General features: G+C 31.2%; 1 protein-coding gene across 2 annotated transcripts; it reads left to right on the forward strand.

Annotated features, from left to right (window-relative positions):
* The first annotated feature begins 317 nt into the window (after nucleotides 1–317).
* LOC143069630 (uncharacterized) lies at nucleotides 318–25,461 on the forward strand. 2 transcript variants are annotated; one of them, XM_076244363.1, is made up of 13 exons: nucleotides 318–478; nucleotides 9,980–10,122; nucleotides 11,043–11,133; nucleotides 12,072–12,151; nucleotides 14,057–14,136; nucleotides 14,806–14,992; nucleotides 15,450–15,674; nucleotides 16,264–16,335; nucleotides 16,770–16,941; nucleotides 17,580–17,777; nucleotides 18,268–18,348; nucleotides 19,001–20,130; nucleotides 20,710–25,461. In XM_076244363.1, the coding sequence occupies exons 2-13, from the start codon at nucleotides 10,030–10,032 to the stop codon at nucleotides 21,250–21,252; spliced, it is 2,952 nt and encodes a 983-aa protein (XP_076100478.1). In that variant the 5' UTR covers nucleotides 318–478; nucleotides 9,980–10,029; the 3' UTR covers nucleotides 21,253–25,461. The 2 variants fall into 2 exon arrangements, with proteins under 2 accessions (XP_076100478.1, XP_076100480.1); XM_076244365.1 differs by lacking the exon at nucleotides 318–478 and adding an exon at nucleotides 565–627.
* Nucleotides 25,462–26,711: the final 1,250 nt, after the last annotated feature.

Below are 26,711 nucleotides of genomic sequence, written 5' to 3' on the forward strand. Positions count from 1 at the left end.
GAACCAGTTTCTGGATATTCAAGATTTCTTCATAGTTTAATTTGTATTCCTCCCATTTTCTAAGTTGTTTTCACTTATATTTATTCATTTGTCACATATTTTATTAAAAGTTTTAAAAGTTTCATACCTACTACTCGTGCTTCGGTGTTTTGTGGTCATTAGGGAGATTTTCATTTGTGTAGTCTCAAAACACTAATATTTATTTGATGAATAAAATAAATAATTTAAGTGTGCGTTGATCATATTTGTTTTACTGTGTATTCTGTAAGTGTATACAAATATTCATTTAATCTATTTTATATTTTAGAGATTATTTTTGTTTTGAAATCGAGGCACAGGTGTCCTACTAATGGTGTAAATCCACAAAGAAGATTGGAATGTGCGGAATTTTTGTTGAATAATAACTCATTAGATCATTTAATGGCAATTTCATAGCGTGATGTCGTTATATCATCCCGATATTTTAATTTTGCACAAGGTAAATAACTTTTTACAGCAGCAATTCCTTTTCTTGTTGTGTTTTAAATGAGCGGCATATTCTCGTAGCCCGGAGCACCGTAAATTTTCATCGCTTGAGTAACCTACGCAGCTATGCTGTCTTTTTATGAACATACTGTTGAAAGCAAGGTTTGAAATGTCAAGAATGGAAACATTCCTATATAATGATATTATTCTTTTATGAACAAATATGATTTATGATTATAAAACATGCTATAATTCTGTTGTCGGTCACAAATATTTTAGATGCCTTTACCATTTATTACAAGGATGGGCCTTTGAAAAATTCAGTTTGGTTTCTGTAATGTAAGAACTTGATTGTGTTAGTTGGCATTGTACCTCCTTTCTTAGAAGATTTATGATCCTCCTTTTTGAGTTTAGCTTATGCCATATGAAAGTAAGAAGATGTGGTATGATTGCTAAATAGTTTGTTACATTATATCAACCTGATACCAAAGGAGGTGGCTTTATGCAATTGTAGGAAACAACTAACAAAAATGTAAATGTAAGGTCTTGTCTTGACAAAATGTGACAATTAAATCTAGAGATACAATATTAATGTCCATATTAAACATCCCAGCTAACAATGTTACGTCATAATTACGTCGTGACAATGTCATTTTTTCGTCGCGTTGACGTCAGGTTATTACGTTGTATTTACGTAAAAGTGTATGGTTTTCTTTACGTTGTCACAACGTCGTACATTTACGTTGTAGTGACGTAAAATTACGTTTCTACAACGTTATTCCTGACATTACAACAACGTTTATATCACGTTATGTCGATGTTGTCACAACGTCATACATCAACGTTGTGGTGACGTAAAATTACGTTTCTACAACGTTATTCCTGACATTATAAAAACATTTATATCACGTTATCACATCATACATTAACGTTGTGATGAGGTAAAATAACGTTTATACAACGTTATTCCCGACATTACAACAACGTTGATATCACATTATGTCTAGGTAATATACTTGCACTTTCATTTTATGCTATCATATATATACACACATAGTATCAACTGTGTTTGGGACCATGAGGTGACCTCTAAATGATATATGTTGGTGTTATTCTCTGAAGGAAATCGTATATTCTGCATCATCATTTTTTTTGTAGCTTCAATCGAATTACTGTTTCAGTAATTGTGATATAACAGAAATGAATCCTAGGGCCATCTATAGCTGAGTGGCTGCCTATTCGTATGCAGTTCTTGATAGTTAATGCTTGTAAAAATAATATGCATTTATCATTTATGTTACTCTATAAGAGGGATGTTGCTCCGGTCTCTTTTAACCCGTCTTTATATTAATTGCTGCCTATACGATATGGGATTTGCCCATTGTTGAAGGCCGTACACCTATATAGTTAATTTCTGTGTCGTTTGGTCTCTTGTGGATAGTCTCATTGGCAATCATACCACATCTTCTTTTTTTATATTCAATTTATTTGATCGTAGTATACATTTCTCATTTAGCAACCCCAAGGGTGACTGGGGAATAGAAATATGGTCACTTGGTCTTCTCTTCTTCCGACCGGCAGTAAAACGCTTGCAGAAATGGGGCGTCCGTTTGGCTGTGCGGGATGTATCAAGTTCGCAGTCACGTCCGGTCAGAATGGGGACGTTAAATCCGATGTCTCGTGTGAAGAGAGTGCTACGCTCTTTGCACGTTGAGAACCCTTGCAACAACTCTTTGAGGGGTCCATAGGTGGCCTGTGGCAAGGCAAAATTTCTGTCCCTATCTAATATACCCTCATTTTCTAGTGGCAGTCAAAATTTCCCCGACCATCATTTCGAATGGGCTCTATTATGATAAGACCTACCTATTGTATTTATTGTTAACTTATTCTCGTCCTGAACATGCATGAAATATTTTCCACTGGACGTTAAGCAACCAACAATCAATCAATCTCATTTAGCATGTTCACGTTCTGAATATAATATCTGGCTAGCTTAATACCCACCCATGAAAGTTATAAAAAAGTTTATGAAAAGTAAATAATGTCTGTATATATCAAAAAGTGAAGAATTGATAGTTAACTTTGTTTATTTTAAATGTTTTCTTGGGTCCCTGGTAGTGGTATTTCCGATCTGCTGCAATTACCCTCTTAGCAAATGGTTCCTGCAATGACAATACAAAAACTTATTTGTACAACAAGTTAAATTGTAATTATTTTAGGTCTTACATTATTGCAAATAAATACTAGATGTAGCTGTGTGTAAGATGTGGCTTTCCAAATCTCCTTGAAAAACACATAAACCACATAATTATATTATCAGTTAAATTTAATGTTACCCTTTATTGTCCCAAAAGAGTACATCTTGATCTTCACAATGCTAGTTACAAATTATTACTGAATTAAAAAAAAAATAACCAACATAGAATACAAACAATAATAATTTTCGGAATAATCCAAGATAGGTTGGCAGCAGTCCTTTTGCGCCAATTACTGTTTTTCAGGGGTATCATTTGCGCCATGTACACAGAGAGAAGAAAACTTATTGCTTTGCTGAATATTTATTATAAGATATTCTAAAAGAGAAGAAAATATAAGCTTTTGTTGATTATGTTTAGCCAAATACGTTGATGACACAGTGCTCTGCCCCCACCATCCGTATTGGCTGAAACGCTATCTACCGCAAGACGTACTAGTAATGGAACAGAAGCATTCCACGGGGAATTATTATGAACTGTTTTATGCATTTCATCCTTCAATGTTTGTATTTTTGGACAATAAAGTGAAGTCACAAGCTACTACGTACATTAATTAGGAAGTACCCATGCAGCAGCAGTAAGAAGAAAGTATGTTTCAGAAAAGAAAAAAAAATGCCGTGTAAACTGCCAGTTCCAAGTCCGAATCAATAAAGGTGGAGGGAAGTCATTTTTCTTCTAATTGGCGCAATCGTATGTTTTATTCTTGGCGCAAATGATACCATTTAATTTTAAAACAAGTGGCGCAAACGTAGCATTGGAGAAAAACAGTTGTGGCACAAAGGACACATTTTTGGCGCGAACGGATCTCTCCCGATAGGTTGCACTATACGGGTAAAATAAGGATATTATTACCTTATAGCGTGTTCCGCCTGGTTTTAAAGGTGTATGTTTTAGGGTTTACCCTATCAATTCTTCAATATCCGATGTCCTTGCTGCATGAGGGGTAGTTCTTCATGTAAGACTCTACAAAAATTGACATTGATAAAATTTGCATAGTGATATTTAATATAATTTAAACATAAACCTTATAATTTATCAAATTAACTAAACAGCTCCTTATTTTTTTTAAATAAATTTTCACATTATGACATATTCAAATCTTCATTATGACTGATATATCTTTTTAAACTTCACAAAGAACCGGCGGTCGGTCGCGATAAAATAACAAATTCACAGTATTGCCAGCGCCGGCAAAATATCCATTACTTTTGAATCATGCTATTACGCTTTTAATCAAGATATTTTAATCAGATTATAATTACTGTTTCACCGGCAAATTAGCCCCTGCCAAAATATAAAAAAATAAATATAATTGAAAGTTATGATCAATAAATGTACGTTTTACATTTACAAATTTGCCATATGATATGTTCCAGACTATATGAGTATTTGGACCGTACGAGTACGGTCCGGACCGTAAACGTATACTCGTACGGTCGGACCGTATGATTATACGCGTATGGTCCACTACAAGCTGACCATACATGTTATTGGATCATATGGTTTACATTTAGACAACCATTATCACAATCTTTATTTTTAGTATTACAAATTGTTATAATAAAAATTAGATGGACGTATTTTTTTTGCGTTTACATGTTTGCTGTTCATGCATGTTCCCTTGCATTTACATTTTTGTTTGTAAAGTTGCTAAATATTGTACTCCCACATGTTTACTTCCGATATTTTCAATTTCAGTGATCATATAATTCAATTAATGTATTACTGGTCGACATGTTAAGACATACAAGAAATCAACAGATTTAATTAGCGTGAATTTTTTTATAGTTAAAATAATTATATAGTTTTTATTTCAATTATATTTGAACTTTTTTATATAAATTTGAGAGAGTGCAATATATGTTCTACGATATTCATGCAATAACCCTTTTATTGTATAACAAGATAATATTTGAAACTAAAAATTGGCTGGAAACTTTAAACTAAGATTGTTCCGTTAATGACGTCATGAATTTTGAAGATTTATTGCACTAGTGCAAAATTAGAATTTATTGCACGCTAACTTTTGGTTACTTTCTGTGGGAAATATTATATTGCTATGCAATAATTAAGAAATAATTCATGGAAGCCATAGATTTGTTGGAAATTTACACATGGCCTGGGACGTGATATTCGAATTTTATCCTGAGCGTTAGCGAGGGATAAAATTAACGAATATCACGGCCCAGGCCATGTGTAAATTTACTACAAATCTATGGCTTCCATGAATTATTTCGATTCTAATAGGACAAATAAGTTCACTCAAATACTGAAGCGATGATGGGTATGCCGTGTGTGTAGCTGTTCCTTTTTACTCCTGGTTAGATAGAGCTCAAATAATCACATAAATCTTTAGCTTGCATTGATTATTTCGTAAATTACCGCTAGAAAAAGATATGTTTAATTCTCACACCCAATATTTGCGACTTTTGATTTACATGTTTTCTCGTAAGCTACCATCAAACTGACCAAAATTGACATGTCGTGGACTCGCTGAAATCAGTTAATATGCGAATAATGCAATAGAATAGAAAATAAAACAACACAGGTCTACCTCAGAATTCCATTTTAATACAATAGTGTACGAACTTTGATGGTTACAAAAAAAAATATATTGTTTTTATACTGCAACTTAAATCAGTATATTGATAGCTTTTAAAATCGTAACATAAATATCAAGATAATTTTCATCCCTTAATGAACCCCTGATTTTATAAAGAAAGCGTTCCATGATGAAATTGACAAATGCACAAAAGAAAGCTGTGTTACTATATTAAGGAAATAAACACAACTAGTTGTAGTATATTATTTCTTTTAATTATGCAAGAATAAGTCTTAGAATAATTTTTTTTTTGTCTTCTGTTTTATTTCAATTTTTAATACAATAAAATCGGCAATGCGTTTGCAATTAAGTTCAAATAGTCTACATGTGGATTTACGTGGGAGGTATATTGTAACATCCATTATATTTCTGAGTCTGCGCTAATATCAGATTATTCCATGGCATTTTTCAGACATTTTGACTTCTTTTGGTATCTATTTTATATAAATCGCTCATACAGTTAATTGGTAATATTTTTTTGAAAAATATCGATTTCGGTTGAAATGATAGGAAATTTTTTGAGTGAGAACTCACTTTTGACCCATGACTGTGTATAGTGTCTCATAAGCCTATGTAGGCTGCGTATTTGTCTTATCTTACTATTGTGCAATGTATATTATATATTCTAATATGACGTGCTTCTTTCGCTTTGTAAACAACACCGTGTGAAAATTCTCGATATATCTATACTTATCATATGCTTAGACTAAATAACATATGATTTTAACTGTATAATAATAGTGTTAAATTAACGTAAATTCCATATTTTTCGAATTGGTGCTTAGCGGGCTGATATAAAAAGTTTATCACATGCTTCGATTGTTATCACATGCCTTTCCGTAACGTTATCGCATGGCATTCCGGTGATACTCGGCATATTCCGGAAAATACACCTCAATGCTAGTACGTTTTCAGTGAAAAACATTACAAAGTAGTGTGTACAAAACAATTATTTGGATAATTGAAAGTATATTGTGTAAAAAAATAATAAAAATAAAAAACAAATTATCAAATAAGTGCATTTTTTAAAAGTTTCAAACACAATTTAGAAAGTTACTTTGAAAAAGTTGACTTTTCCAAACAGTGTTCATTATGAATATTGGTAAATTTTATCTTTACGTCCATATCAAAATGTTTTGTCTTCTCTGTTGAGGCATATGATAGAAAGATTTCATATCGAATGTACTAAATTTGGGGTCCGACGTCCGTGAACTTTTCACTCTTTGAACTTCTTTTTGGGAACCCCGAAATAGGATCATTATTTGAATCTGTTATTTTTCTCCATTGTTGAAGCATATGATAAAAAGATCATAACATGTCATTGTTCATATCGCATGTATTATCAGCCCTGGGTTCAATATCAGCCCAAGAGCCGCATGGCTTACAATTTTCTTGAGATTTGTTTTCATCATCTGATGAGTTGAACACAAATGCAAATTTTTACGATCTTCATTTGGTTAGAATATTAGCAAACTTTTCAAGAATTTTTTTTCTTTGTGTTCATCTCGTCAGAAAATTAAAATGAGCATGAATAATATTATAACCAAATAAACAATAAAACTTCAGATATTTCTACATCTTTTGGTATCTATATTTAGAAAATCGCTTATACTGTTACTTCGTAATATTTTTTCGATTTTAGTTTTTATATCGAGTTGAAATGATAGGAATTTTTTTGACTGGGAACTCACTTTTGTCCAATGAAATATATATGTCTAGAGTGGGGTGCGCATATTCGCCGGGGACACAATTTCGCCGTTTTATAATTTTGAGGTGTAAATACTTCATAAGATGGCTGAAATGGAAGATATATGCCGGTAACTTAGATTTTTATAACAAATATGATTATTTTTTAAACTACGACAAAATTGCCATCTATATCTAGGTGCTCATTTTCGCCATATCTTTCCATGTTTTCTACAGTTTATGTGCAGGTCAATACCTTTTTGAAGTATACTGATACTTCTATATGAAGATAACTTCAAATGCAAAATATTCTTAAGCTTGAAAACGTGTTTGTTTGAAAATATTCATCTGAAAAGTTAGATTAAAGGGTGTTGAAATTGCCTGATGTTTTGTCGATGGGGGACACATATTCGCCGTTTTTATACATCTAATGAAAACCCAAATAACTGCAGCTTTAAACAATATTTTTCAAATCAATTTCATTATAGATGGCAATAACAGACATTTAAAAGGTGTACAGAACTGAAATTTAGGGCAATCAGTCAAAGACTTACTAAGAAATACTTCTTTGAAATCGTGTTTTTCATTCAGGAAATTGGCCGAAAATCGTTGTCCGTTTTTCAGTCCTTTGCGGTAAGTGCCGCAATTTTGTCGTAGTTTAAAAAATAATCATATTTCTACCTATTTAACAAAATTAATACACAAATTGTAAAACATATATAGTAAAATGTCATAAATATTTAAAATTATCCGGATTTTTCAAATAATAATAAATATTAAAATATGTAGGCCTAATCAACAAAACATAACCTTTAAAAACAGAAATATAAATATAAAAAAGAAGATGTGGTATGAATGCCAATGAGACAACTCTCCGCAAGAGACACAACACAGAAATTAACAACTATAAAGTTGATTTTTGTAAAGAAATCTATACTAAATTTTTATCAGTTCTTTTAGTTTATGAGTTATTTTCAAGGTATGCCATCACTGTGTCAGTGTATAACATGACATGGCAAAAACATACCACTGATAGCTTGCTATCCTGACCTCAATAGAATCAAATTAGCTACACGTGTGTAAGATTTCTGCAGACGAAATTAACAAGTTTTTTTGTAAAAATAATTTATAAAGCAAGAGTACAACATTTAATTTCTTCTCTATCTTCTTAAATGGTTTTATATATTACATCATGCACGTGTTGTAAAACCAGAATAGTGGTGCGATATGTCTAGATTACACGCTGATATCGTAAAATATCAGCCGCTAGCCACAATGTGAACCTTTTTGACGAGTTGCTGATATTTTTCGACATTTATACGAAGAAAACTTGCCTGTGACGCTGCTGATAAATTCACCTCTCACATTGTGACGTCGCTGATAGTGATAATGCTTGGAGAACAACAATCATGCTCGAAAAAACAAATCCTGTATTTTGACATATACCGGCCGCTTGAACATTTGACAATAACTTTTCCATTGTGGCGTCAGATATTTTGTTTTATGACGTCAAAATTTTACGGGAACATCATTCTGTTCTTTTATAATAGAAACTTTATAAAAAGTAAGAAGAAAAAACAAGTTAAAGAATACAGATAAATGTACTTACATTGAATCTAAGTCTTTATTGCAGTGGCTTGGTGAATGGCGTTTATTTTGAATATGACGTCATCACTTAAATAGCGTCACAACTGAAAGCCCTAACAACAGAACCAAAATCGGAAACGTTACGGTATTTCCGTATCTTTTTTTAACATGTTTGAATCAATAGAATATATCACAGGTAATGCCTGCCTCATATCAAATATCGTTCATTAGTTCTACCAATAGAAACAAGACAAATTAAAATTAAATTTAGTGCATAATAAAAGAAGAAATGTTGCTATTGTAAATTTTAGGGTTATCGATAATTACGTTGCAACAACGTTTTAATTACGTGATTTATTTGATCGAAGTACAGAACATATTGCAATTATTTATTTTTTTATTTTTTCATTATTACGATGTATTATTGATGACAAAAACATCGTTCCTCTTTTATAAAAGCGTAAACATCAAATCGACAAAAAATATGACGACGTTGCTATAACGTCACAGATACGTGACAGATGCGTCGCAATATGACATTGCAACAACGTAATATAAACGTTATTAAAAACAATAATAACGTTGTCCTGACGTCGGTTCTACGTCGTATCTGACGTGACGTAAAATTACATTCTCACAACGTTGCAACAACGTCGTACTTACGTAACGTCAGTCATGACCTTCCAGCGACCAATACATAACGTCGCAAGGACGTCATGTGTTTCCTGGGATGTTTAAGATCATGTACACAACATTTACATGTACATTGTAGCATATGTGAACATGTCCATAATAATATTAGTTTTTACCTGTTGGCACATTTTATTAAAAGACTAATCTGAGACTCTTGACCTGGACTGAAGTTGATTAATTTGCTCGAACATGTACATTGTTAAATGATTGTATGTGTCAGACATTTATATATTAGTCATTGTTATCAAAAGGGTGTATTATTCCTTTTATCACTTATCAGCATTTCAATATTTTTCAACAATATCTAACTGATTCAACAGTTGTAGCTGTATTTGAATCCAGGTATTTTTCACATTCCTGAAACATGTTACAGTTTCTATTCCTAGATGAACAAATATCTTCTGTTATTCATGATGAATAAAATGACGCATAGAACATGAACATGTGCAAAAGTTACAAAATACACTTTCTAAAATGTGAGATAATTTTCCATTTTTAATCAATATTCCATCCTTGGAATTGAACATACAATGTATAATTGATGCAGTCCCTGTAACTTAAAATACTATGAAGTAAAAATCATATATATAAATAAATGTTATGTACAGGATACATGTGTGTATATATCTATGTATATAAAAGTTTACAACCTCTTCTATGATTTTAGCAGATGCATTGTTTTTCTTTTCAGATATACCTAGATCTGAACTTGATGGAATATAACAAGAGTTTATAAACATTATGTCCTCATTAACATTGCATCATGCCGGGAAAAAGAGAAAAGTTGTAAATGTAATACTGCTGGATGGTACACAATGTTTAATAAATGTAGATGTGAGTATAAATAGTTCTGTTATGATCGAAGGCAACTAACATGAGTAATTCAATGAACTACTGTAAATTAAGAAATTGCATTCATTTATTATTGGGCTTATTCTAAGAATGTACAAAAATGTGGTTTGATTGCCAAAAAACTCTCCACCAGAGACGAAAAGATGCACCAAGATGCTAGCAACTAAAGATCATCCTATAGCCTTTAACAATGAGCAAAACCATAACAGTATAGCAAGCTATATACATGTATAATACCCCAATGTGAAAAAATTGAAACGAGAAAATGAAGCTATTTTATAAAAAAAAAGCAATTAAGGAAAAAAAAAGAAGACATAAGAACCAATGACGACCACTGAACTATAGGCTCTTGACTTGGGACAGACACATAAACAATGTGGAGGGGTTAAACATTAAAAAGAAGAAGTGGTATTATTGCCAATGAGACAACTCTTCACAAGAGACCAAATGACACAGAAATTAATAACTATATGTCACCGTACAGCTTTCAACAATGAGCAAAACCCATACTGCATAGTCAGCTATAAAAGGCCCTAAAATGACAATGTAAAACAATTCAAACAAGTAAACTTACTGCCAAATTTATGTACAAAAAATGAACGAAAAACAAATATGTAACACATTAAACGACAACCACTGAATTACTATTACATATTTTAGTTTGAAAATCACAAAAGGGTAATATCAACTTCATGCTTCATAACAACATAAAAATTGAAAGGGGAAACAAGCATTTTTTTAAAGTCTGCACTCAAAGTTGTTATTGGAACTTCAAAATGAAGTTAGCTCTAAGAGAATCATTGACCAAAACATTTCTGCAAACATGTTGTATGTCCAAAGCTTTGTGATGTTGTAACGCAGTTGATTTCATTTGTTTTTTTTTTGTTTTTTTATCTTCTCAGGTCAAATCAAAATTTCACGATGTTTTTAATCAGATAGCCACTCAACTTAGTTTAAGAGAGACTGAATATTTTGGACTGTCACAGAAAAAAGGTGGGTACATACATGTAGTAAGATGATAATATCTATATCACAAGTTGAATAATTTTGATGAAGTCTTGTTAGATACAGTAAATTCAAAGATTATTGCATACTTTTATTATGGTGATTATTTAATAATGGTAAAAAAATTAGAGATTAGAAATATTGCGGTAGCTATATAAGATAATAACAGAAAAAACTGCATATAAATATATGCACCAGATAACAGAATGCAATTTCTTGTTAAAGTGATACTCACCCAGTCACATTATTCACACACAAGATATAGCAATTGCAATAATTTCTAGATTTATAGTATAGAAATGTATATAGGCTTACAGAGGATTAATATCTAGACAATAATAAGATGTAAAAATGCCACTGCATTCAAATATCAATACATTGAAAAACCTGTGAAACTAACTTGTAGGCAAGTATTTTTTTTTTTAGATCTTCCAGTATATGCAACAAACATTAACAAATTAAAAGTTATAGAAAAACTACAGGAATTTATAAGTTTTAAAAAACTGTCACTATTAAACATATAACCAGTATTAAACCGTAAACATCATTTCTTTTCTGCATGTGTAGAAATGCAAGATTTAGGCCTTCATAAAATATGTGCATGCACCAGTTAAATTCAATAATTATTAATATAAAGTTATAAAGAATAATGAAGTTAAAAGGGAAAGTTAATCATGTAAAGCAAAAATCATGATTTTAAGGGGAGATAATTCAGAATTTTATGACAGTTCATTTTACTGATTCAAGGACAGGTAGAATTTGGGTATTCTTTCCAGAACAAAATACTTGCACATAAATATGACAAGTATTCTCAAGACTATATTGATAGCTATACACCAGTGATTAAGTATGTTGGATGCTTCCATCTTAGTTCCTAACTGTTTATATTTATGTAGTATTATAAATAGTGTTTATTTATATTACAGAGGGCGAATATCACTTTCTTCCGTTAGAAGAAAAAATTCACAAGTTTGCTCCAAAGAGCTGGAAATCTGGAACCTCAGAGGTATATATATATGTAATGGTGTTTAAAAACTTTTTTTATGTTATTTACAAATTACATGTACTTTCATTTGTTTTGCTTTTAATAACTTTGAAAGAATGTTTACCCAAAAGCGGAATAGTGTTAAAAACAGTGTTTATTTTAGATATCTTGGTCTAAATGGACCTTTTAAAAGAGTTCAAGAACCCTATTCTTTGAAGAAACTGCTGGTCTTCTATTGCAAAATACCATAATTGTGTTGGTCCTTTACAAAATGTTGGTGGTCAAAACCTTCGAACAATCACTTTTCGAGAAGATTGTTTTAAATTTTAATAAAGATAATAAATTCTTAAAAGACTTGTTTATCATATTATTGAGTAAGATAACTCCAGTTTATATCATTGTATATAATTGTATCTTAAACAGAGACCTCTGTGACAGAGTAGGCTAAGTAGTCAAACTACTGTATCACTACTGTTGTTATAATGTGGAATTTGAGCAGACAGGGATCTCCATGGCCTGTTTAACGATGGCGCCCCGCCATTGTTCAAATGTCTTGCGCCATCGTCAAATGACTCGCGCCATCGTTAAATTCTCTTGCGCCATCGTTAAATTGTCTTCCGCCATCGTTCAAAACTTCATCGTTTTTTGTAGCCCGACGCCATTTTTTTATCAATTATAATCAAATGCATGTAATTGCATAACCCTTAGGCTTTTTATGTTATAATCCAATACAGTTCTAACGCCTGATGGATATCCGGATTAAGATCGCTAATCACTTGTACCTGAGCTTGTACAGGTAGATCAAGAAACCAGACAAGAGAATAATATCTGAGGATAGAAGATCAATTTGTCGAATTAATCAACTAAGTTTCAGCAAATGATTATGATAATTTAGATTAAATAAATAAATTAATAATCCAGTTACAAAGAAAACAGTTTAACAAGTCGAACACGTGCTTTATTTTGACTTACGCAATCAGCATCCCCCTTTTTTAAGAAGTACAAAATAAGACGCAAAACAGTAAATATTATTTCATCGCAAATAACTCAAGTACTGCTCTAACTCACGATAATTTTGAATTACTTTAAAAGTTTAAAAGTAAAAACTTAAATATATCCTGTAAAGAAATATCGTATCGTAATTCCGAATTCATTTCGTATATTACAATCAAATTGATACATCCGCGTTTCCGGTTTCTATTCAGACTCGAAAGATGCATGTTGCATAGCATCAATTTGCCAGATAAAGTCATTAAAAACCTTTTCATTTGTTAACTTTTACTTTACAAATCTCTTTAACCTTTTACATAACCCGTACGAATCGTTTTGTTGTTGCTGCAAATCAGCCATACCGGTAATGGGTTCTGAATTTGACAGTGTCCATGAAAAATAAGCTCCACATCATATGATTTTTAACCCCCATAACAATTACCAAAAATACAAGAAAATCTACATGGGGACCTTCATGACAGCTTTCGGTTATTCTCGACTAAAGGGGGGGGGGGGCATGAAGACTTGGCATTTGAATGGTTAAACACGACAATTAAAAGAAAATAATGATACTTCGAATTCTATAATGAAAATTAAAATAAATATAATTTAAATAAGCAATGAATTAGCATGTTCACCATTCCTTGTATGGAGGGATAAACTACTTCCGATCGCGCTACACTGTACAGCGTAGACACGGTTTGTAATGGTGAAAGTTCCTCCATCGTTCAATTTTCATCCATGGAGATCCCTGAGCAGAGACTAATGTGGTTCCTTGAGCTTTAATATTATTATGAATTTGATAAAATGGTATGAAAATATACTGCCTAGGTCACAAACAATGAGTATATATCACTTCAGTTTCTACAAATTAATTTAAAAAAATCTGTAAGGTGCAATATTAGAAAATAATATTTATCATGTGTATATTTACAGGGCTTGGATACAGATGGCCAGCCATTAGTTTCTCTCTACTTTCGTGTTCAGTTTTATGTCGACCAGATTGTCTTATTGAGGTAAGTTTTTTGGATAAACAAATATCAACATAAAAGATTTTATTTATACTTTTAATATGATGTGTGATATTAGAAATATAGAAGGACAAATAATATACTGTAGACTAAAGTAAAACTTATTTTAACTATCTAAAGGTGAAAATTATGAATAATTGCTGTTATGGAGTAGATCTCTCCAGCTGAAAGTTACGTTACAAATTAAAATTCATGAAAAACGTATTCAACAGAATTTTATTATTGCATGTTCACCTGCAGTGTGAGAGGTCTTGTATTGATCCTGAGCCAGGTCAACCAAAGACATTGGTATTTACTGCATCACTGCTAAGCACTTGACATTTAGGGAGTAATAGCAAAGGCTTGTCGGCTCAAAATCAGAATTATATATCTGTGAATGTTGACATGCCTTCATACCTACTGTTACCTTGTGAACTAGCATGTTAAAAATGCTGCCGAGCTTGTTGATAAAGTACAATATAGATTTAATATTCAAATTAAAACTTAAAAGTACAATATAGGCTTAATATTCATATAAAAAATGACATGTTATTGTCCGTAAAATGCATTTGATATGCCACTAGATTTTAATCAGCTATCTTTTATCATTCTTTTAGCAGAGCAGTAAGTTTGTTAAGCAATTTGTAAACATTTAGTATGAATTCAATTTTGCAGGGAGAAGGTGACTCGACACCTATACTATCTTCAACTGAAAGACAACATACACAATTATGGTCATGTTTCTACAGAGGAGAAATGTTTTCAGCTTGTCTCCTATGCCCTCCAAGCTGATAGTGGAAACTATGTCAAATCTAAACATGGCGGCCAGTACTTTGATCCCAGAGAATATTTTCCTGCATGGGTAATTTGTTGCTTATGAAACATTTTGTTTGTATATGGTGCTTAATTTTACTTAAAGACATTATGATATTGTTTGTAAAGAGGTATGATTCAAATTTTACTTTTAGTGAAATTCGGTTATTCCCTTCTTGATCAGGATTGTCTATTTCAATTTCTTTATTATACATAGTACACAGAAAACAATCATTTCAGCTTTCATTTTTAACTAACAAATTCTCATCTGTTGTGAAACAATTAAGGTAATGTTACATAAATGTTTAATATAGTTTTGTTATTCAAAATCAAGAACAGATCTTTAAAGTTTAGAAGAAGAAAGAAAAAAAAAATAAGGAAAAACAGGGGAGATAATTCTTATACATTTTTAGTTACTAGTAGAATGATGATTTTATTTCTCTGTAAATCAATATATAATGCATCATTGAAAAATATATTCTAATTGTATATTCTATGAATTACAGATCTGTAACAAAAGAGGGAAAGATTATATCTGTAAGAATACTCCATTGATACACCAAGATCTGCATAACCTTAGCAAGTCTGAGGCAGAGTTCAAATTTATCAGAGAGGCATCAATATCACCAGCTGCATATAACTTGCATTTTTATCGATTAAAGAAAAGAAAAACAGATAAAAATTGGAATGCATGGCTTGGAATTTGTGCAAAAGGAATAGAAATATATGAGGTATTATTATAGAGCCTGATCTTCAAAAAAGCAAACCTAGTCCTAGACTTAAATACCAACTTTTTACCAAGGGCATGAGAATGCTATTGACCAGGAAAAATTAAGAAGTGCATGTACAATACACCTTTTCAGATTCCAAAAGCATTATGCATTATCATTTTCAAAAGTATGCACCTAAACTTTAAGATTAGCAAACAATTTAATAAACATTTGGCATAATGCTATACAAAAATAAGAGATGTGGTATAATTGCAAATGAGACAACAATCCATCAGAGTTCAAATGAAATAGAAGTAAGTAATTATAGGCATCTGTACGACATTCAACAATGAGAACTACCCATATCGTGTGGTCAACCTTAAAAATATGAAACAATTCATTATATTTATTTGGTGTGTAAACAAGATAATTCTATAGATTATGAAAGGGGGAATTGTATTGAAAATAGATCAGCTTGAGAAAAACATTTTACCTTTAACATACAGATGATGTTAAAGATGCATATACAAATTTGATATATTCATATTGAAATACAGATGTGGTGATAAAGTTAGAACTAATTTTGTAAAAATTGTTTTTTATTTTACAGGAGGTAGATGAAAGCTTGAAGAATTTGATATCAACATTCCTGTGGCCAGATATTGGAAAATTATTCTTTGAAGTATGTTATCATTATTGTGACTATAACAGAAAATGATTCTTAGAAAACAATATTTATCAACAACATCAACTACCGGCATATAACAATCATTGATTTGTTCTATATTAACTTTTTATCTTAAATGTTTTATTTACAAATAAGTACAAGTTGTCAATTTTTCACCAGAAGCATCTAAAATAAACATAATTGGTGCATGTTATAATTTGCAGTAACTAAACATAAAATTTGCAGAAAATTCAGGCAAATCTTTTATATGTTATTAGACAATTAGGAAAGGAACTTGAAGGTTCAAATTACAAAAATTTGAATTCTTCATTAGATATTTGCTATTAACATTTTGAAATACCATTAGTAATGAATTTAAATCTGTTAAAGTTGATATGTTGAATTTTGTTCTATTTTACTTATATATATTTATATGTATTTATTTACAGAAAAAGAAATTCGAGATTCGAGCTGCTGGTGCACCTGAAGGGAGGAAATTTGCTTATTATACAGACTGTGATACTAAATCAAAATACTTATTACAACTATGTAAACAAACACACATGTTCCAGTTAGCAATACATCCTAAACTGATGGAAATAAGACATTTGGAGGAACAAGGTAAACAATTATTATAAAGTAAGGAGATGTGGTATTGTATCAAATAAGATGGCTACCCACCAAATGGCATAGATATTATGAACTATAGGTTACCAAATGGTCTTCAACAATGAACAAAGCCCACAACACATAGCAAGATGAAGAAGGTTAACAAAATAACAAAATATATAACAAATATAAAATACTCTACAGTTAAGGTGGATATTGTCATTTTTACCTGCTCACCTATGGCATACTCCTCTGTAACCTTTTTTAGGAAAACATTAAATATTAAAACTGCACTTTTCGCCAGGAATTGTTTGCGAGGACAAAATGGCACACCCACTTCATGAATGTCCTGAATGTCATGAATACACCTGAGCTTAACCAAACCACAGGAATAAAATTACATCAACAGACATGATTGTCTCACTCCAGAAGTTTACAAGTTGAGTTATTCTTCTTTGAATTGAAAACTTGATAGCCTATCTCCAAAGAAATAAAGCTGATAAAGTCAGATCTCTGTTAAATTTCTGAATCATTTTGACGAAAAAATTAAATTTCATTTCAGTTACTTGAAATCAATCGATCAATACTGTTAAAATGACCCTTTCTATACCCTTGATCAAATTGCATAAAACTATATTTGTATATTTCAGATAAGAAAAGATACAGAGAATTGTACATTTATAGTGACCCTAAAGACTTAAAGGCACATGGAGGATCGTTTAGGGGAAGTTTATCACCTAGTACAAAATCTGTACTGAATGTGAGATATTCAGTTGTCAGTAATGCCAGTTCTAATACAACATCAGGCATAGCTAGTGACAAAATGACAATCAGCTTTGAGGATGAAGGTACTGGAAATTTAATGAAATCATATGGTTAAATATATGAACCTACTACACGAATAAAAATCACTTTTATATTTACAAAAAATATTTTTCCAAGTCACCCTCTTATATATATAGGTTAAACTATAGATTCTATCACTGCAATAAGTTAGTTACAATATTTTTTTACACTCAAGAGATAATGTTTTGAAATTTGATTGTCAAGAGAAGATAAATACACAAGAGTTGGTAGACTGTTAGACACCATGTAGCCAACTTTTCTTCTTGAAAAAATCAACATGTAGTTTGTTCATTTTCTACTATCATCACTATGAAATCAAAACAATCTGAAATACTGTGTTGTTTTATATGGCGACATAAGAAATGATGCTCAACAACATTTGAAAAAGAGAACATGATTTCTACAATTGAATAATTAAATAACAGATGCACAAAAAATTGAAGATAGGCTTAACGCTTGAACATTTTTTAGGAGCTTCTATTTCTATTTCAGAACACAACAGGGAAATAATGATAGATTCACCTCCAATGTTTGGAACATCTAGTCAAAACAATGCATTTTCTACATTACCAAGTAAGTTTTTAATTTGATATTTATATCTGACTATTGTTAACAAACTTTTTTTTTGCAAGGTATCATTTATGCAACATATAATGCAAATATGAATTATCACAAATTTGTCAACCTTGTATCTTTTTTTGCATGAATGCAACAGCAATGTTAGAAAGAACTTAAAAATCATAAATGTCTGAAATATAATTATGTTGAAGTAAAAGATAAAATTGTATCATTGAAATATATGTCTTTCGAAAACCATCAAGAGCAAATTAGAAGTATATATGGAAAAAAATTGCATTGCTCAAGTGTCTTTTTATTTTGTGCATATTAAAGTTACATATCAGAAATTTGTCAATACTGGCTTCATTTCTGCATTACATTTTTTAGAGGAAGTGATATTAACATTACCAGTATCATTTTTGTCTGCACCAGATGTGTGTTGAGACTGTTCAATATTGGTCAAGGCTAAAATGTTTGAAAATCAAAACCTTATACAAACATTGAAAAGTAGATAACTGAAAAGGAAAAAAAGAAAAAGATAACATTTTCTTTAATGGTGATAAAAACATGGACTTTCCATATACAGTTATTTATTCTCCTTCAACATGCAGTTACTATATGCCATCCTTGATCTTTCTTACAATATTATTTTATCTTTTACCAACAGACTATATGCCATCCTCAAAGATGAATAGAAGTCCTGGAGCTGAATCTGGACCAAGAGAACTTTTCAAGTCATCTTCCGTTGGTAGACCTGCTGGTGGTAATCGGCAGATGAATAGATCACCTGATAGAATATATCAGAGTATATCTCAACAACAACACCATACTGTTTATAGCGGGACTTTATCAACTTCTTATTCAGGAAATTCTATAGAGCGTGATATTTCTCCGAACAGCAGTGGAAGATTTCAAGGACATTTTCCAGTACATAATGCCATGCCTTTGCCATTGTACAGCTCACAGCAAATGAATGTTCCGATTTACATGAATCATACTCCTACGACCAGTCTACATAATGAACGACTTTGCTTATCTCAGCCAGTTAGTCGAAGCGCGAGTCGTGCAGACAGTTTTAAAAGTAACTTGACCCAGTTACAGATTCATACGAGTGATAATCACATATCTCCATATTATCATTATAACAAACAAATGTATCAGCTACCGGCATATAATAATTATAATACTTTTAATGGACAGCTGCAGGCTGCGCAGGCCTGTGATCCGGCACTGACTAGTTCACAAAACATTGATCCACAGTATTATCAATATCATGAACTGTCAGGTTCACAAAACATGAACCAATTTTATCATAATCCTGATTTATCGGGTTCACAAAACATGAACCAATTTTATCATAATAATCATGATTTATCAGGTTCACAAAACATGAACCAATTTTATCCTAATCATGATTTATCAGGTTCACAAAACATGAACCAATTTTATCATCATAGTCATGAGCAAGGTTATGAAACAGATTTGTCAGGTTCACAAAATATGAACCATTTTTATAGCCAGGAGAGTTTTACTGGTCAAATTGTTGAAAATCAAGGTGTGATGTATGTGTCAAATGAAATGATGATTCCGGGGATGAATTCCTATGTTAGTCAGAGTAACATGTCAAATTCGTCATACACGGAAACAAAACGAACGTTACAAGAACATGAAGTGTTAGCGCCACCACCAATGTTTGCAGATATGTCAGAGCATTTAAATGATTCAAAACATTCTTGTAATAGTAATACATCATTAGATAAATTACCAACAGAACCATCAGATAATGAAGAGAAAAAGGTAAGAATCGTTCTTTTATTCTGAATTTTTGTGATACCAGTTGAAATTTTACAACACTGTAAATATAATTTTTTGGCCTAACTTAAGACCTGAAAAGATAAATGCACATGTAACATGTATCAAAGGTACCAGGATTATAAAAAGAGGCTAAAGATACCAACAGAGAATGGAAATTCGTTAATAAGTTGAAAAAAGAAACTAACAAGTCACAGCAATTTTTTTTTTAAGCTGTGAAAAGACAAAAAAGAGCCTACAAAAGTCATAACACTTTAATAAAAAGCTATGAAGGGACAAAAGAGAGTCGACAATACACTACTTAAAAATTTAATTGCAAATGAGACAACTATCACCACTAGAATCTAATTGAGGTGGATGTAAGCAGCTATATGTCACCATGCAGCCTTTAACAAAGAGCAAAACTCATACCCTATAGTCAGCAATAAAAAGACCTAACTTGACAAAATATAAAATTTCACACACTGTTGTTCAGATAATTTATTAATTAGCAATTTTCAGCATTCAGATGCATACATACATTCTTGCTGTATTATGTAATTAATGTATTTTATTGAATTTCAGCCAACTCTGAGCACATCTACGACAGAATTGAATTCTGGTGAAACATTACATCCTGAGTTGGAGACAATAAAAGCTGATACACATGCCTTATCCTTACCTCTTATGTATGGCCTGTGTAATGACAAATCTCTTTATATGCCAATAACACAACCAATGGACGGGAGTGTGGAATCATACGAAAATTCAACGATTCGATCCACTGACTCCCGAATATCACGGATATCACATGACTTTGATCCCCGTCGTCTATCAGCTGTTTACCCAAGTGGACAAGGACCACCGAGTATGTCACAGCGACCGTTCAGTTGGCACAGTGAAAACTTTGATCTAGATGCCCAAATAACAGCTATGAATGGTCAGACATTAGAAGATAGTCATCGAAGTGTTCCTCAAAATCTCGGACATCTACTAGCCTCGCCCTCATGGACCAATGCCATTTCATACAGTGACCAATATTCTACAGAATACTCTCATATAGTACAACCACCAGCTAGGGGCATTAATTCTCAAAGTGGACTTCAAGAAACTATTGGTATTGCATGACCAGCGAACATTTAAAAGGCATGGTTTCAAATCAGCTTGAGCTGTCCTGATCTGAGTGGCTCACAGCATTACCTATATGTTAATAATTAATTACTATGCAAATAGTATAGTTGTATATGGTCTCAAAGAGAACATATGTTTATATGGTCTCATAGAGAACCTGGTTGCATGGCCTTGATGAGAACATATGGTTGCATGGTTTCAAAAAGACAATATGATTGTACGGTCTCAAAGAGATACCATACAGTTATATGGTCTCAAAGAGAACATGTGGTTGTATGATATCAAAGAGAACATATTTAAAAGAAATGAAATGAATGAGTGTCTCCAAGAGACATGTTTTTCCTATTACTGCCAAATTTGTGTTGTTGAATAGGTGTTGCAGGTTTAGCATTAGAAAATATATTTTTCCACCATTTTTAGAAGTAATTTATAAACAAAATGCAAAATATTCATAATAGTTACATCATAGTGCTTCTGTTATAACTAATACACAAGGTGATATATTCTTCATACATGTAAATGACGATTTTTCATGTTATTTTCATGATTTACGAGCTGGGTAAACTTGGTGCATAGAATTATAAATGCGCCCTTCACATTAGTGTAATTGATCTGTGTAAACTATTTGCGTGTGTTTTATATCTGCGCACATTATTAAGTTATCAAATAATCGTTATTATCCCTGTCCAAAATTTTCACATTTACAATAGTGTATAGAGGTTCACTGTACAGCAGGGTGAAGGTTGATGTGAATAAATAACGTAAATCATTATCATGATTATCATGAGCAATTTATTTTGGCGACTATAAAAAAAAAAATTGCTTACAAGTCAAAATTGGATATTTCCTCTTATCATTCTTATAAACGTTTAAATATGTCAAGAAAGTTAACAAAAAAAAGGAAGAAATAAATTGCCATAACTGAGCTGTAGAGAGAGTTATGTGAGTGATTCCTATTCGTCACCACATTCACTGTTATGTATATAATCTCCAAATAGAACAAGAACCTTGTGTGTATTGTATTGACAAAGATTTTTTATAACTCTGTGCCAAGAATGCAATACTTTAGTACTACATCTTTGTACAGTAATTATGGAAATGGTTTACAATGACATCAGTATATTAGCTAGGCAATGGTAGCTGGTTGAAAATTATATCTTTTCTAATTCAAAATATTCAGATAATTATATTTGCATAACTTTCTATGGGAAGAAAGTACTAAGAGTTGTTTCATTTTCATGTTAAAAGGGGTTAGACATATATATTTGTTATTTTTCTGGCATCTGCTGCATAAGCATACATGTACATGTATGTCATTTTTTCAAAATAGATGTATGTTCCCTTCCTGTCGTACTTTTGCTGTAGGGATTTTTTTAAATAATTCCTTAAACATGTACACTCAAATGTGGATTTTTTTTTGTTATTTCCTTTTTTTCTGGCACATACATGTATATTTTTCTCAACAGTTTTACAACCACAATTGAAATACTTGATTATTTTTTTGTATTTGATGACATAGATTCAGTATATTTAGCTGGATATAATGAACACATTTTATTTATACAATTGATATGCATTTGTAGATAGAAATATATTTAACTTGTTAACTTTTTATTTAGTTATCCCAGAATATTGACTATTGTGATACTTTTATATTCCATTTTAGATAACAGATGTTCACCTTTTTTTTTAATCATAACTTGTACATTTTATCACATCATAAGTTCTATTAATATTTCATAAGAAACGAATATTGAAGCATTATCAATTAAAAATTAGTATTTTGACTAGAAAATTAGAATTTTGCAACTAAATGCATTCTGACCTTCACCAATTTTTTTTCTGGAGGTTATTTTTAACCATTGGAAGCAGTTGAAATAAAAAAAATGCTGCAATGACAATTTGGAAAAGAGTAAATATTGTGTACAGTAAAATGTTTTGGACATACTTTACAAGAAATGTTGAAGGTAACATTATAATGATTTGATACATGGTTAGGGTATTTTGGCCTTCTTCAATATGCATTTATTTCTTAACATTTTATTGAATGAATTCACCTTCGGCTGTTGTCTGCTCTATGGTCGGGTTGTTGTCTCTTTGGCATATTCCCCATTTCCATTCTCAATTTTATATAAGGTACAATTCATAGTTGGGCATTGTAACGCTGAATTGTAAGTTAACAAAAGATCTTTCCATGTTGTATATTATACATAACACACAAGATGATTAAGTGAGTTAAATATCAATTTTCGGGGAAAATTGAGTAAATCTGTGTGTAATGTGATATTGAATATATAGGAGAAATGTAAGAGTGAATTGAACATAATCAATTGCAATAGCTGTAAAAAAAAAAAGCTATTATGTCTGATATTTAACTTTAATCTCAATGTCTGTCTATTTCAAAAAAGTAATTGTAATTAATTATATTGACAATGTAATTTTAATGTAATTAATTACATTGAAATACAAATTTTATTGTATTCATTACATTTAAAAATTATGTAATTGAAATGTAATGACCCCAAGTTTATCAGCTATGAAGGTAAATTGTAAGATTGATATTTAACTTACATCACTTTGTCTAACATGTAGGTCAATTGTAAGACTGATATTTAACCTAAATCGCCTTGTCTGTATTTAATGTAGGTCAGCTGTACAGTTATACACATATCATTTATTGGTTGGTTGTATCAATACTATATTTAGGCATATCATTGAGATATTTATAGCCTAGTGCAATAATTATGTAAATATTCAGAGTTGCTCAGGGTTGATCCTAGTGATAATGGTGCCTGTATGTGTTTTAGTAATTCACTTCCTGGTTGGTGTAGTAGTATTGTGTAGATCAATGTTTTTAAGGTACCTCAGAAAATTTCTTACATACATTTTGGCTAAAAAAGGTATGTGTTAAATATTTACTATGATATTAGAACCTGATTTGTTAAAGACATAATATTATCTAGATTTTGACAACAAACAAAACAAAACAAAAACTAAATCTTTGTCCTTCTGACCTTATAATTTTATGAAGGTAACCATAAACACTAAATGATTGTTCTATTCTAAATATATAGAATTTTCTTGATTTAATTTCATATTTTTTAGGTCTAGGCAGATGATTAAAGTATATTTTGTCCAATGATTTCCATCTTTGTAACTTTATATTATTTTTATTACCCATAAATGCCACAAGAAATAAGAATAATGACTTTAATCATGATATACAGATATAATTTAATGAAATTTAAGATGGTAACAAGTTTTTTTTTAGTTCAGAAATGGAATGTAAAATTATGGTTGTCTTTATTGATTTTCTAGGCCATTTTATATATTAAAATATTTATTTTAGGTATGAGGCAGCAGGCATTGGGTTTTAATTTGAAAGAAATTCAGTTAGTGTTAAAGTAACGCCACAGGAAAAAATATAATATTTTATTTTTAACATAAATGTGATTTGCTGATTTTATTATACACATAATCTTTAAACAACAATATGATTGATATACAGATTCTGTGTCCGCCCTTCATTTACAAGAAGCTGAAAAAGGATATCTTTTACTTCCTGTTTTGAAGACCATTTTAGGGCTCTTGGGAGTTTGGTATTTCATTGGTTGACACAACCGTTATCAAAACAGGAAGAAGAAGAGAACATTGGTAGGTTCTTGTAAACCAACCCTGACACAGGATCTGTATACAATCAGATTGTTTAAACAATGAATGAAAATGAATCAGAACAGCTTCATGCACTTGTTAAATTGTGCACAGAAATGATAAGAAAGAACTTATTTTGATAAAGGCCATGCGATATAATTCCTATATTCTCATCCCGCTTTGAAAAGGGCAAGCGAACTTTAAAAAAAATCTTTTCTAGTTTAGACTTTACAGGTTTCTTATCAAAATAAAGAATAAAAAGTGAGATATGTTTGAATGCTGCTGTTGTACTAAAAAGTCTGAGCAATATGTGAAAATCTAGATACATGTTATATACTTGTACCTGAAAGGATGCCGATGTAGGAATTATGTGGTCTAATTATGAGGTTCCATGTTTTTTTCCCTGATTCTGTGATGTATACAATGTTGATATTAGAGATCTGTGTGTTCATTCCATTATATCATTTGTAGAGTTTTATATCTTCATCATGTTAAATTTTATATTGAATATTTTCATATGTATAGTATCCAATAATAAAGATTGATATTTCTTTATTTTTCACTGTGTCAAATTTATTTATTAACATATACACCATCCTTTTCCGTCTCCTAGATGACTTATGTGAGCTGGTTCCAGCAGCAACACCAATGTATAAGTTTGTGATTAGGTAGTTTACAGGGGAACCACTAGTTTTAGGGCAAAGAAGATTGGTACACAGTTGTAATATCATTTGCACATCTATTGACTTCGATAAGAAGACATGAATTAGTTAATGATTAGGTCAGCTATTATGGAAAAAGTAAGATAACAAAAATACTGAACTCCGAGGAAAATTCAAACGGAAAGTCCCTAATCAAATGGTAAAATCCAAAGCTCAAACACATCAAACAAATGGATAACAACTGTCATATTCCTGACTTGGTAGACATTTTGTAGAAAATGGTATATTAAATCTGGTTTTATAGCTAGCAAAATATCTCACTTGTATTACAGTCGCATGAAACAAATTGTGAACAAAACAAACAGACATAATAGGTAAAAAATTCAAAAATAGGGGTACAGCAGTCAACATTGTGTTGTAATCTTAATCACTATAAAAACAAACTAATATGTAACAAAGAAGCTTAAAAAGGAACACAGACAAAGCACATCACCAAAAACGAAAGACAAAAACACAAAAATCACCAAAAACGAAAGACAAAAATAGAAAAATCACAACAGCACAAAAACTTAAAGACAGAGGTTGCACTTTGTAAATACAGCCGTTTCTGAAACCATACCTCTTGGTGAGATATAGAATATTCATTGATATTGAATTTTGTTTACATACTGGTAAGAGTTATGATCTCTGTTTCATCTCATAGAGACATAACTTGGGAATGTTACCAGTAAATATACATATGCATATTGTTTATATTGAAATCTGTTGTAATCCTACACTCAAATTAGAGATAGTTTAGAAATTTAGTTTTAGTTTAAACTGTTAAAAGTTTAGGGTATATAAACGTTGAAAAGATGCTGCTCCGCTCTATATTTAGACATTTGAAAAAAATGTGGTGCATTTAAACTTTCCAATCTAGTTTCAAAACTTCTTGGTTCAGTGGTCAGAGCGTAGTTGAAGGTTTTCTAGAAATAAGCTAGGATTGCCAGATTTCCTGGCCAAGGTCAGTGGCGACATGTACTATGGTTGCCTCCGCCAATAAATACTGGCCATCGTGAGCTGAAAATGATGTTTAACACCAACAATCAAGCATAGATTACCTTAGCTGTATTTGGCAAAACTTTTAGGAATTTTGGTCCTCAA

This window comes from Mytilus galloprovincialis, chromosome 3 (genome assembly GCF_965363235.1).
Source record: "Mytilus galloprovincialis chromosome 3, xbMytGall1.hap1.1, whole genome shotgun sequence".
In the NCBI taxonomy this organism is placed as follows: Eukaryota; Metazoa; Mollusca; class Bivalvia; order Mytilida; family Mytilidae; genus Mytilus; species Mytilus galloprovincialis.

Bases quoted from the DNA above. Each gene is read 5' to 3' on its own strand.
- LOC143069630 (XM_076244363.1), top strand. From the start codon at position 10,030: ATGTCCTCATTAACATTGCATCATGCCGGGAAAAAGAGAAAAGTTGTA. The intron at 12,152-14,056 runs GTATATATATAT...GTATATTTACAG, and splicing joins GGAAATCTGGAACCTCAGAG to GGCTTGGATACAGATGGCCA. The intron at 16,942-17,579 runs GTAAACAATTAT...TGTATATTTCAG, and splicing joins AAGACATTTGGAGGAACAAG to ATAAGAAAAGATACAGAGAA.